The sequence below is a fragment of the Camellia sinensis genome, chromosome 3 (assembly GCF_055761805.1).
Source record: "Camellia sinensis isolate YWXY chromosome 3, ASM5576180v1, whole genome shotgun sequence".
NCBI lineage: Eukaryota > Viridiplantae > Streptophyta > Magnoliopsida > Ericales > Theaceae > Camellia > Camellia sinensis.
This window is the reverse complement of record NC_138963.1, coordinates 38703051-38717216: the sequence shown is the minus strand read 5'-3', so window position 1 is coordinate 38717216 and position 14166 is coordinate 38703051. Positions and strand designations below refer to the sequence as shown.

The 14166-nt window shown below is 40.7% G+C and overlaps 1 protein-coding gene across 1 annotated transcript; it reads right to left on the bottom strand.

Annotated features, from left to right (window-relative positions):
- Positions 1-2110: 2110 nt before the first annotated feature.
- Positions 2111-4988, bottom strand: LOC114273269 (uncharacterized). Its single transcript, XM_082917956.1, has 2 exons — positions 3500-4988; positions 2111-3464 (listed from the first exon to the last, which is right to left on the bottom strand). The coding sequence occupies exons 1-2, from the start codon at positions 4944-4946 to the stop codon at positions 2596-2598; spliced, it is 2316 nt and encodes a 771-aa protein (XP_082774082.1). The 5' UTR covers positions 4947-4988; the 3' UTR covers positions 2111-2595.
- Positions 4989-14166: the final 9178 nt, after the last annotated feature.

Genomic DNA, 14166 nt, shown 5'->3' with positions numbered 1-14166 from the left:
ATTAAGCCAAATGAATTCACTTTCTCTAGCTTGATAAAGGCATGTACTGACCAAGCTGCAATTGAGCAAGGGACCCAACTTCATTCCCAAGTAGTTAAATTCAACTTTGACATAGACCCATCCGTTTCTTCAGCTCTCGTTGATATATATGGGAAATGCAGTCTGCTTGATCATTCAATCCAAGTGTTTGCGGAGATTGAATACCCAACTAAGATTGCATGGAATTTGCTAGTAAGTGTGTTTGCTCAACATGGATTGGGAAAAGATGCTATGAAAACTTTTGACAAGATGCTTCTAAGTGGAATTAAACCAAATGCTATAACATTTGTCAGTTTTTTAAATGGTTGTAGGCCTGCAGGATTGGTAGAAGAAGGATTAAATTACTTTCATTCCATGAAAAAGATTTACAGAATATTTCCTAGGTTAGAACATTACTCGTGTTATTGATTTGCTTGGGCATGCAGGAAGGCTTAAAGAAGCTGAAGAACTTATCAATAGCATGCCATTCGAGCCAAATGCTTTTGGATGGTGTTCTTTTCTTGGGGCTTGCAAGTTGCAGGGCAACAGAGGGGCAAACTAGCGGCAAAACAATTGATGAGACTTGAACCCAAGAACAGTGGTGCTTATGTTTTGCTTTTGATTATTTATGCGGAAATGGGACGATATAAGGAGTGTTAGGAAGGCGTTGAGGGATGGGAATGTGAAAAAATTTCTCAGGTATAGTTGGGTAGACATCGGTAACAAAACCCATGTTTTTGGAGCTGAGGATTGGTCTCATCCAAAAAAGAAAGAAATATACTGAGAAACTTGATAGTCTTCTTGATCAGATCAAGAGAGTTGGATATGTTGCTTTCACAGATTCTATCCCACTGGACCTAGACAATAATACGAAGGAGAAGGTTCTTCATCGTCACTGTGAGAGGATAGCTATCACATTTGCACTAATAAGCATGCCAGTTGGGAAGACAATCACCGTGAAGAAAAATTTGAGGGTATGTGTGGACTGCCATTCTGCAATAAGTTTATGTCCAAGGTTGTTGGGATAGAGATAATTGTCAGCGACAAAAGTAGATTTCAACATTTCAAGGATGGGTCGTGTTTTGGTGGGGATTATTAGTAAGATTTTGAAGGCAATTTGAAGGGTGGTGGAGGATACAATGCTTAGAATCATAGAACTAATCACTGTGGCGGAGGTCTTTGAGATCTCTGAACTTTTTGTTCATGCGCTACTGTAATTTGGTACTTTTGGCAATGAGGGTTTGCTCAAATGACAAGCTAGATTACATGGAGGAAAATGACTTTCATGACTATTTTTTTGCTGCCAATAAATCAAGGGGCTAATAAGATCAATGGCTGTCACGAATAAATACAAGGCATCAAAGCTTGCTTTACAGAAGATATGTTGAAGTAAGAACATTTTGGCAATGTCAAAACTCATATTTTGGCATGCTACGGTACCCAAAATGGTATAAATGTAATTTTTTTTTTGTTTTATTTTCTTCATAGAATGTCAAATAGAATTCCAAAATTAAATTCTCATGACTTTGAGCAAAGCATCATTGAAATTGATTCTACCGAAAGAATTTTTTTTTTTTGACATCCTTGCTGGAGATCATAATCCAATATTACGTCTCTAGCATAGACAAAATAGGTTTCAGCAACAATGTGCGCCACTTGGAATAAAAAAGGTGAAATTAATCTGTTCGTATATAGCAGCTTTCATACATATTAGTTGTAACAACAACCAATGTCTTGAAAAAAATACGATACTTGACATTTCTAAACATGGGTTTTTTCTTCTACAGGAAATGCTAGCATTCACTTTATTCATTTATTGGACAAAATCTGTTTCTGCATTCCATAGTTGTAAGACTTTGAGCAAAGCATCATTGAAATTGATTCTACAGCAAGCCAAATTTTTTTTTTTTTTTGACATCCTGGCTGGAGATCATGATCCAATATATTACGTCTCTAGCATAGACAAAATAGGTTTCAAAAAATATGTTTGCCACTTGGAATATAAAAGGTGAATTTCAAATGTTTACATATACAACCTCCATACATATTAGTTGTAACAACCAATGTCTTGAAAAAAATATGTACTCGACATTTCTAAACATGGACACTTTTTTTGATAGGAAACATAAGCATTGACTTTATTCATTTATTGGATAAAAATCTATTTTTGCATTCCATAGCTGCAGTAGTGAAATTGCACAAAGAGGTGTAGCGAAAGTCTTCCTCACGGATTGAAACTCTTGAGATACACACAGCATTGTTGGACGAGATCTCGGCTCAGAGTGCAAGCATGCAATTGCCATTCTAGCAACTAGAACAATGTTTCCCACAAGCATTAGATTAGTTGGAAGCGGGAGGCGTTGGTCTAAGACATCAGTTAGCATTATGTTTTGAGCAGATTGTGATGCCAATGATGAGAGTAGTTCTCCCGGATGCCTTCCCATGATTGTTTCCAATGCCACCACCTCAAAGCTATAAGCATCACACTTTTCAGTCACAACCATGGTGTAAGCAAGTACTGCACAAACAAAAAGATCAATGAAAGAAGCCATAAACTTCACTTTCTATTTAAAAAAGTTAAAAGGAAAGGTATTTTTTGCTACCTGGAGCAATATGTCCATGAGTGCCTGCAATAACAGTTTGATTCGATGAATCGGGAGGTAGCAGTCTGGCAGTGCCAAAGTCGAAAACAAAAGCTTCCAATTTAAAGTTCAATAGAATGTTGTTGCTTGATATATCCCGATGAACAATAGGTGGGGTGCAATCATGATGCAAATAGGATAGAGCATGTGCTATTGCTTTAACAATGTTTACCCTCAGAGTCCATCCTAATTCAACAGCTTCAGCCTCAATTCTCAAGGAACAAAACAAACTATTCCTTTCCATGTACTCGTACACCAGGAACATGCATCTGTTGTGCAAACAAAGCCCATAAAGCTTGATTATGTTTCGGTGTCGGATATTAGTTAACATTTGCACTTCGTTTCTGAAACTCTTGTCGAAAGCTGGCTCCTCTGCTTCCAAACGATGGAGTTTCTTCAACGCAATTACTTTGCTAGATGGCAACTGAGCTCTGTATACGTTGCCATAACCACTGGTTCCAATGCAGTGTCTGATGTCAAAGTCATCTGTTGCTTTGATGATGTCTTCATATGCGATTCTTCTATCGTAATTCCATATCGAGCAAATATCCCCATTTTTCATTGCCTTTGTCTCAATTTGTTTTTTCTGGGCCTTGTGACAGCGAAAACATGCAAATGCAAGAAATGAAAGGAAAACTATGATGGCGAGGGAAATGATGGGAGTAAACATTGCTATTTTTTTCTTGGAGCCATTTCTTGCTTCATACCTTGCAGTTTTGTTATGTGCAAGTGATGGGGGCAGACAATCATATCCATATTGCGGGTTTTGACCCTCGAGATGATTGTATGACAGGTCAAGATCTTCTATTCTATGTAGCAAAGACTATATGGGACTTTGCCAGAGAGATTATTGTGGGAAAGATCTAAGTGCCTTAAATATAACAAATTTGTGAGTCCAGTGGGTATTGTTCCATTCAAGTAATTGTTACTCAAATTTAAGTACTCCAAAAATCTGAGATGTTCTAGCTGTTTTGGGATAAGTCCACTAAGCAAATTGTGAGAGAGGTCCAGATATCGAAATTCAAAGACAAATTTGATTGGTGGTACCTGGCCTAAAAGTTGGTTCCATGACAAATTGAGATGAGCAAGGCTTGATAATTGTCCAAGTTCAGGTGGTATGGTGTCGTTAATCTGATTTGCAGACATGTCAAGATGGAACAAGTTCATCAACTGGCCTATAGAAGATGGGATTTTACCGGTAAGGAGGTTGTGTCTGAGGTCTAAGTAATCCAATTGTGTCAAAGCTCCTATTTCTGCAGGAATTAGGGCCTGAAGGCTGTTAACACCTAAATCCATCAAAACCAAATTCTTTACCTTCCCTATTTCTAGAGGAAGGGAACTGTTAAGTCTATTTGAAGAGAGACGCAAATGGGTCAATTTGGTCAATTGACCAATAGATGAAGGGATTGGACCACTAAGGATGTTAGCATTAATATTCATTTCAACCAAATTCTTCAACTTTCCTATTTCTGGAGGAATGGAACCGCTGAAATGATTTAACGAGAGATCTAGAGTAGCCAAATTGGTCAATTGACCAATAGATGAAGGGATTGGATCACTAAGGATGTTTTGATCGACATACATGTCAACCAAATTCTGTAGCTTCCCTATTTCTAGAGGAATGGAACCGTTAAGTTGATTTGAAGAGAGATGCAATGATGTCAAATTGGTCAATTGACCAATAGATGAAGGGATTGGACCACTAAGGATGTTACCATGAATATTCATTTCAACCAAATTCTTCAACTTCCCTATTTCTGGAGGAATAGAACCGTTGAAATGATTTAAGGAGAGATCCAGAGTAGTCAAATTGGTCAATTGACCAATAGATGAAGGGATTGGACCACTGATATTAGCACTAGATATGTGAAGTTGTACTAGTTGGGTGAGGTTTCCCAAGGTGAGAGGTAGCAAACCTTCAAGATGATAGTTGGTGGAGAGATCAAGCCTGGTGAGCTTTGACAGAGAACCAATTTCCTCAGGGATGCTTCCAGTAAGGTGACACTCGACGAGATTGAGATATTCAAGATTTGGCAAGGATGTCCAGTTCATGTTTTCAAGCTTTCCGGGGTGGAAACTGTAATAATCAAAATAAGGACAATAGTAAGAGAGGTTTATGTGAGTGACACTTCCTGCCCCATTGCAAGTGATGCCCAACAGCTTGCAGTGATCTGTATAAGAAAAGTTCCCCCACCAATTGCTATTGAGTAAAGCTTTCGCTTCTATCATTGACGACGACGATGTCGTAGATGCTGAGGCTAACAAACTAGTATTAATAACTGTCATGGATACTAGTGCTATGAGTATAGCAGAGGAATAACAAACAGAGGAACATCCTTGCTAGAGATCATAATCCGATATTACATCTCTAGCATAGACAAAATAGGTTTCAGCAACTATGTTCGTCACTTGGAATAAAAAGGGTGAAATTCATCTGTTTATATATAGAAGCCGTCATCATATTAATTGTAACAACAACCAATGTCTTGAAAAAAATACGGTACTTGACATTTCCAAACATGGATTTTTTTTTCTTTCTACAGGAAATGCAAGTATTGACTTCATTTATTTATTGGATAAAATCTGTTTCTGCATTCCATAGCTATAGTAGTGAAATTGCACAAAGAGGTGTAGCTAAAGTCTTCCAGCAAGATTGAAACTCTTGAGATAAGCGTAGCATTGTTGGACGAGATCATGGCTCAGAGCGCAAGACTTTGAGCAAAGCATCATTGAAATTGATTCTACAGCAAGACCATTTTTTTTTTTTTCCTGGCTAGTATTAATAACTGTCATCCATACTGCTACTATGAGTATAGCAGTGGAATAAGCAGAGGAGAAGTAATGCCATTTTTACTCGTAATTGAGGTATGGGTGAATTCTCTTCTGTAAGCTCTAAAAATAATCAGAGCATGCATGTATGTATGGAAGGAATCCTTAGATCAAAAAGGGTTTTTAAGAATATTGGTATTAGTAAAATAAATATATATAATAAATAATAAATAAAAAAAAGAAAGACTCATCAATTATTTAGTCATGACTCGGAACAATGAACTTTTTCACATTGGACTTGAAAGTGTCAACAGAAGGAAAGAAAAAAAAAAGAAAAAAAAGAATCAGGTGGTGGCCGGCTTCACAACTATGCAGCTCAAGTGGCTGCCATATGCCTCCTTCCTGTGAAAGCCTCGTAATTTTGTTTTATTATTATTATTATATATATTTTTTAAGGGACTTCTACAATTAAGGTGGTCATCAAAGGCTTGTTTTTATACTTAAGGTCCATATAAAATGTACAATTCTTTACTTTATTTTACTTTTTCTTTTCTTTTCTTTTTTTTTTTTTTTTTTTTTTTTCAGCCATTCGGTTTTAGTTTAGTCAGATTAAGAAAGATTTAACATCAAACTAAACCTCCAATTTTATAGTTGGGGAACCGAAATCAATCACATATTATAGTTTAATTTTGTCAATTTTTAATTACAAATGAGATATTCATTAGAGGCTTTAAATTTTTGTAAAATCTGTAGAACTTCACATCCAAATAAATGAAAGGAAATTATACAGATGCTCTATAAATGTATTACTATTAATAATACATGTAAGGGTTGCTTTTTCATGAATAAATTTTTTAAAATTGAAACCAATAAAATATTACAAGAAAAATAAGTGAATTAACTATTTTTTTTTTCTTTTCAATTTGAAAAAGACACATCAGAATAAATTGCTGACAAAAGTTAAGTTCCTAAATCTGCATCATAAAAAGCAAGAAAAAAATAATTTCAAATGAAAATAAAATATTAAAAATTATTATTATTATTTAATTAGCAAAAGGTCTCACTTTATAATTTTGTCTTAGGCCTCCAAAAGAGTTGAGCCATCCTTGATGATCAGGGCCAACGTTGAGTTATTTGGGACCTTTAACACTTTTGAAATTGAGCCCTTCATATAAATTTTGTTAAAAAATGTTATATACAATTATTAAAATTGTACATTAAATTTACTTAAAAAAATCAAGACATGAAAAACCATTACACTTCGTATTTTTAACTAAGAGTGAGCTTTTTACACGACATATTAAATTGACATGAACCAAAATTGATACAAAATGATAAAATAAAAAATAAATTAACTAATTAAATTAATATTGAGATAATTCTAACACGAAACTGATTGAGACAATAAGATGGCCAACCCTTCTTGTTCAGATCATCTTTAGTTGAAGATCCTGCAGTTTCATGAGTTCACAAAACAATGTCGTTTTGTGGCTGAAAAAAAAAAAAAAAAAAAAAAAACTACACTCACACTCACCTCCTTTGAAGTTTGAAAATTAATTATATTTGGTTTATCTTGAAATTTTATTCACATGACAATTAGATCATTTTTTTCATTAGTAATTAATAATTCGTACGAATGAAAAAATAATATTATTCTCCTTTTTTTTAATTAAAATATATATATTTAAATGGAGACAGAAGAGAAAGACCCACCAATGACCGGAACCGGAGCTCTTGAACCTCTTCGTTTGGCCGGAGTTCTTGAAAAATAATTAACATGGCTGTTTTATTGAAATCTAAGAAACAACAAAATGATCAAATTTCAAAATTGGAACAAGAAATATTTAGTTTTCAATGGAGTAACTAACAATTAGTTTCCAATATGATTGATTTCGAAGTAATGGAATGTGCTTTCGCTTCCGTTCATATGATTCTTTAACTAATTATATACAGTAGTTTTTTTTTTTTTTTTTTTTTGGCCCTTTTGTTATGAAAGAATTAATTTGTTAACCTCTCTCTCTGACTTGTCGAACAACTAACACGTAATTTCTTTTATTTATATGCTTAGGAAATAAAATAAAAAAAAAGCGTAAATTACACCGACACCTCCTGAAGTTTCTATTTAATACAAATTTTCCTTTACATTTAAAAAATTACACGTACCTCCTGTCGAATTAAAATGAAACATTTACCCTTTAGCCTTTTGAGAGGGTAATTTATATGCGAATTGGGCCGAGCTGGGTTGCTATGGGCCTCGGTGTGAAGGGTGAGTAAAAAGGCCAAAAAGTTACTCCGGTCTTGAAGAGGCTTAAATTTAGTCCGGTCTCAAGGCCAGAAGTTAGACCGGTCCAAAGGACTCTTGGTGATTACCTCGGTTGAAGGATGCTTTGAATGTATATCAGTCATGGCGCAGCTAAACTAGATCGGTCTATACCTTGGTAAAAAGATAGTTCGGTTTTGGGCATACCCTGGTAAGTGGAAGAGGAATAAAGGACAGAGAACCAAACTAATTATAGTTCGGCTAAGTAGGGCCGTGCTTACTTCGGTCGTATGGTAGTTCAGCCATGGTAAAACCATCTCACTTGGTTTGAGCAGTGAGGGGGGTGTTAAAGGATAAGCATTATCCTTTAGGAGTATGAATCTTAGAAGGACTCTGCATGGAGGAGTAGAAGTCCTACTAGGATTGTGCCACACAAAACCTATAAAAGCTCACAAACATCACCTTTGGAGAGGTAACACAACTTTGATTCTCGAATTCACAGAGCTTCTTGTCTACTTGTCTGTTTTTCTGACTTAGGCATCGGAGGGGTTTCCGGCACACACTCGTCGGCTAGCTCACGTTTGTGTTTTCAGGGAGTAAAGTGACAACGTTTGGAGGAGCGCAGACTTGATCAACCGGATTATACGAGAATGTTTATTTCTTTCCCGTACAATTGGCGCCGTCTGTGGGAAAAACAGACAGGACAAAACCTTTTGATCAAGCTTTACCTCTTTAGGAACAATGGCGCACAATGAAGAATTACCACAGTCCGCCATCGACGGGCAAACACCAGATGGGGGTGCAAGGCGTGAAGGATTACCTTCTATCCCTTCCATGGCGGACTTGGAGCCCCAACGACATAACTCCAGGAGGGATACGAGGGGAAGGTGGACTAACAGCCCCCATCACTGTCATTCACAAAGTCCTGATAGGCAAAGGCGGAGGATTGATCCTCAAGTTCTGGAGGACTGCGTGAAGGAGCAAGACGAATTAATAAGGAAGATGGCGGCGGACATGGAGGCCTTGAAGCACCAGATGAAGGGAAAAGGAGTGGCGACAGGAGAGGGGCGCAAAAACAAGACGTCCTCTCGCCGCTCAGAAGACCGTGGAAGGTATTCCACACCATCACAAGCAGAAAGTAGAAGCCTCAGGACAGGCCATTCTCAGTCTAGAACCTCCAGAACTCGTTACTCCAGGTCTGAGAGAACGAGATCATTAAGGTCTTACACAGAGGGAAGTACCTACCGACCCTCGCACTCGCACCAGACATCATCCAGGCAAACGGAGTTGCCCAAATCATCCAATTTGCGGATCATGCTGGAAGAAAGGGCACGTTTGAAGGAAGATACTAGGGCGCGCGACCCTCGCAGAGTTTCTGCCCTTCAACGATTGGCTCCTCGATCGCATGGAAGCGTCGAGGTTGGAATGCCATTACCACGCCCTGCCTACGAACCGACGGACAAAACATTAGCAAGGCTGCAGACATCGCCATTCGTTCTGGCAATTGAAAACGCGCCCCTACCTACAGGCTTCCTTCAACCCAAATTCACTACGTACGAGGGGAAAACGGACCCCTACATTCACCTAAGCCACTTCCGCCAGGTTATGGTGGTATATCGGCGAAACGAGGCTCTAATGTGCATCCTCTTCCCATCAAGCCTTGGTGATCTAGGCTTGACTTGGTTTGAAAAACTTCCAAAAGGCAGCATAGCCTCCTGGGCGCAATTGGTGGAGGCGTTTGTTACAAGGTTCAGAACAAACACCAAAACCCCGGTGGAGATTGACCAGCTACTCTCCATCGATATGGGGGAAAAAGAGACATTAAGGTCCTACAATAGTCGTTACTGGGCGATATTCAATCAGATTGGGGACTGCCCCACTAATCTCGCCATTGCACAGTACAAAAGAGGCCTTCCAGTCGGGAATAGACTAAGGGACTCAATCACCATGACACCACCCCTCACCATGGAAGCCTTGATGGAAAGAGTGCATCAGTACATCAGGGTAGAAGAGGATGACGCACGTGCCAAAACAAAATCTGGCACGACCACAGTACCAGAGAAGAAGGCCTCAGCAAAGGTCAACACGGTAGACCATCCAAACAGAAACGAACGAGGCAGGCGAGACAACGGAGAGGACCAGGATAAAAGATGGTTGAGAGTCCGCACTGCCATAACCACGGTCTTCAAGAAACCGATCTACCGAATTATAAGTGAAATACGAGATGAGCCTTTCGTCAGATGGCTAGCTAAGCTTGGGGAAGCTCAGAAGGACTATGACGAAAGATCACGGTGCACCTTCCACAAAGAAAAGGGGCACCGCATTGAAAATTGCACGCCATTGAGACAACACCTGGAGGAGTTGGTGGCAGCAGGTCACCTGGATAAATATATTGAAGAAGGGGCCCAACCAGCCCCCTAGGACCATAGCAACCCCAACGGAATGCCAATCGACGCCCCACCTCAAGGCGTTATCAATGTGATACATGGAGTTTTCGAACCTGAGCGTGTATGCGATCTCATAGGATCAATCAAAAAGGCTGAGTATTTAAGAGAGGTACAAAGTGCCCAACCTGCCATCAAGAAGGGGAAGACAGAGGCCACGAACGTCATGTCTTTTTCGGATAAGGACTTGGCAAGGATATATTGCCCTCACAATGATGCCTTGGTTGTCACTCTCCGAGTTAAGGATTTTGACGTCAAGCGGATTTTGATAGACCAAGGCAGTTCATGTGAGATAATGTATTACGACACCTTTAAACAGTTGAAGTTATAAGATAAAGACTTGGCACCTGCCGTATCTCCCCTGATTGGATTCAACTCCATGCCAGAATGGCCCGTTGGCAAAATAATCCTCCCAGTCAAGGCAGGAAGCGTGACGAAACAAGTGGAGTTCTGGGTATTAAAGGTCCCTCCACTTATAACATCATCTTGGGCAGAACATGGCTGCATGCCATGTGATCGGTAGCGTCATCCTACGACAAAGTAATGCGGTTCCCCAACGATACCGGTGTAATTGAAGAGGTCTATGGAGATCAGATTATGTCCAAGCAATGCTTTATCACGGTGAATGGCAGCCGCGCTGCCAAAGGATACGTTCATTCGGTGGAAGAACCTGAGAGCAATGAACTATTCGCAGATGTAGGCAAAGCAGCTAATCAGAAAGCGGTGGAAGACTTGGTAGAGGTAAGAATAGATAAAAAGAACCCGGATAAGTTCTTTTTGCTCGGTTCATCGTTGTCCAGCACTGAGAGATTAGAGGTCTTGGAATTTTTAACCTCTAATATTGAAGTGTTTGCCTGGACACCATACGACATGCCAGGCATTGATCCCAACTTCATCTGTCACCAACTCAATGTCCACCAATCCGCCAGACCAATCATTCAACACATCCGTAGATCGGCACTCCACCATGCCGAGATAGTGGCTGAAGAAGTAGGAAACCTGCTGGAGGCAGGAGCAATCAGAGAGGTGCACTACCCAAGATGGATCTCCAACACAGTTGTGGTGCCAAAGAAGAATGGCAAGTGGCGTGTCTGTGTCGACTACAAAACAGTCAACAAGGCATGTCCGAAAGACAGCTTTCCTCTACCACGGATAGATCAACTGGTCGACCTAACGGCGGGGCACAACTGACTTAGCTTTCTGGATGCATATAGAGGCTACCATCAAATCGCCATGCATGAACCAGACTAGGAGGTCACATCCTTTACAACTCCAAGAGGACTATACTATTACAAGGTCATGCCCTTTGGCCTAAAGAACGCAGGGGCAACATTCTAACGGATGGTCACCAAGATGTTTGAACCATTGTCAGGCAGAACAATGGAGGCTTACATCGATGACATGGTGGTCAAGAGCAAGGATGAGAATGACCATCTCAAGGACCTAGGCGAGATGTTTGAGATCCTGAAGAAACACAAGTTGCGCCTCAATGCATCCAAGTGTGCGTTCGGAGTAGTATCTGGCAAATTCCTGGGCTTCCTTGTGACCAACCGGGTTATAGAAGCAGACCCCTCCCAGATCAAAGCAATCCAGGATTTGGAGAGACCAAATTCAGTAAAAGAAGTGCAACATCTCACCGGCATGGCAGCTACGCTAAATCGGTTCATAAGCCGGTCATCGGACAGACTACGACCATTCTTCCATACACTAAAAGCCAAGTTCGAACGGGACGAAGAATGCGACCAAGCTCTGGAAAGCTTGAAAGAATACATGTCTTCTCCACCATTGCTGGTCACCCCAATACCTGGAGAAGAACTCTTCCTGTACGTGGTAGTCTCTCAGCATGCAATTAGTGCAGTGTTGGTCCGTGCGGAAGGAATTCAACATCTGCCCATCTATTATGTCAGCAAGACATTGCTGGGAGCCGAAACAAGGTATTTGCCACTGGAAAAACTAGTATTGGCCTTGATGATGGCCTCAAGGAAGTTGTCGCACTACTTTCACACCCACACCATAGTTGTCCTTACAGCTTTCCCATTAAAAGCTCTGTTTGAGAGGGCAAACTTTTCTGGGCGAATCTTGAAATGGGCAGTTGAGTTGGGACAATTCGACATCAAGTTCCAACCCAGGACCGCGATAAAGGCCCAAGCTTTGGCAGACTTTGTCGCAGAATTCACCCCAGGAAGTCATCATATCTGCCTAGTTGACCTGACTGATACAACCAAACCAGGAATAGAAATTGACGCCGGAATAGCGCAACCCCTGGTGCAGGATATTCAATCAGATCCCATTGCAGACCAGACTAAAGATAGCAAGGAAGAAGCAAACCAAGCTACACCGAACCAAGACTCACCAACAAATAAAGACTTGGTACAATCAGATAGCGAAGGGCAGACTGCAAGCGTGGACCTTGAAGAAAACACCAGCAACATTCTTGACCCCACGACATCATCTGACCCCTTCACTTGCTAGAAATTATTCGTTGGAGAGATGTGGAAGCTCTTTGTGGATGAAGCATCTAACCGGCATGGTGCAGGACTTGGCATAGTCCTCATCTCACCAGACGGCCTGGTTGTGGAGCAAGCAATCAACCTTGGCTTCCTAGCATCAAACAACGAAGCGGAGTATGAAACACTTCTTGCAGGACTCAAAACAACATTCTACATGAAGGCCACCGAACTAATGGTCTACAGCGACTCACAGCTGGTGGTAAACCAAATTTCTGGCGACTATGAAGCAAAGGATGATAGGATGGCCAAGTACCAAGAATTGGTCAGAATAGGGATCAAGAAATTTGAAGTAGTGAGGATAGAACAGATTGGCAGGGAGGAAAACAGCAGAGCAGACGAACTAGCAGGCTTCGCTTCAATGGTAGATACTTCCATCCCTCATCCATTACTCATCGACTACTTACCAAGACCAAGCATTGAAGACCCTGAAACAGAAGAGGTATGTTGCGCCGAGCTAGGCCCCTCATGGATGGATCCCATCATACTATTCTTGAAAGATGGCGTCCTACCGGAAGAAAAGAAAGAAGCCAGCAAAATTAGAGCAAAGTCACAGCGATTTTGGCTCTCCCCATCTCTGGCATTATACAAAAAGTCGTTCTCAGGACCCTATCTAAAGTGTGTCTACCCCAGCAAAGTGGAAGCATTCTTATACGAGATACACGAAGGGATGTGCGGAAGCCATCAAGGAGGAAGATCACTAGCTTACAGGGCCATTTCGCAAGGATACTGGTGGCCATACATGCAGGCAGACTCAGAGAAATATGTGAAGAAGTGCGAGAAATGCCAAAAATTCGCACACCAAATACATCAACCAGCTAGAGAACTCCTACCATTGACTAGCCCATGGCCTTTCGCAATGTGGGGCTTGGACATAGTAGGACCACTTCCAACAGCACCCGGCAACAGGAAGTTCTTTCTCGCAGCAACAGACTACTTCACAAAGTGGGTGGAAGCAGAAGCATTGGCATCAATCAAGGAAAAAGGTGTAAAGAAGTTCGTCTGGCAGAATGTCATCACTCGGTTTGGCATACCAAAAGCCCTAATCTCAGACAACGGCACCCAGTTCGACGGCAGAATCTTCAGAGGCTTTGTGAAGAGTACAAGATAGAGTTCTATAATTTTACACCGGCATATCCCCAAGCAAATGGATAGGCAGAAGCTTCAAACAAGGTAGTCTTGGATGGGTTGAAGAAAAGGTTGGAGAAAGCCAAAGGTAAATGGGCGAAAGAGCTTCCTTATGCTTTATGGGCTTACCGCACCACACCTCCGCGGTCAACAGGAGAAACACCATTCTCTTTAGCCTACGGTATGGAAACAGTAATCCCACTAGAAGTTGGCCTCCCCACAATTCAAAGCAAAAATTTTGATCCAGACTTAAACGGCGAAGCCATAACATTGGAACTCGACCTTGCAGAAGAAAGAAGAGAAAGAGCACTAGTTCACATTGCCTCATATCAGCAAGAGTTATCCAGGAAATACAACAAAACAGTACATCCAAGGCAATTCCAGATCGGAGATTGGGT

Coding starts and splice junctions, on each gene's coding strand:
- LOC114273269 (XM_082917956.1), bottom strand. CDS start 4,946: ATGACAGTTATTAATACTAGTTTGTTAGCCTCAGCATCTACGACATCG. Junction 3,465..3,499: donor TTCCCACAATAATCTCTCTG/GCAAAGTCCCAT, acceptor TACATAGAATAG/AAGATCTTGACCTGTCATAC.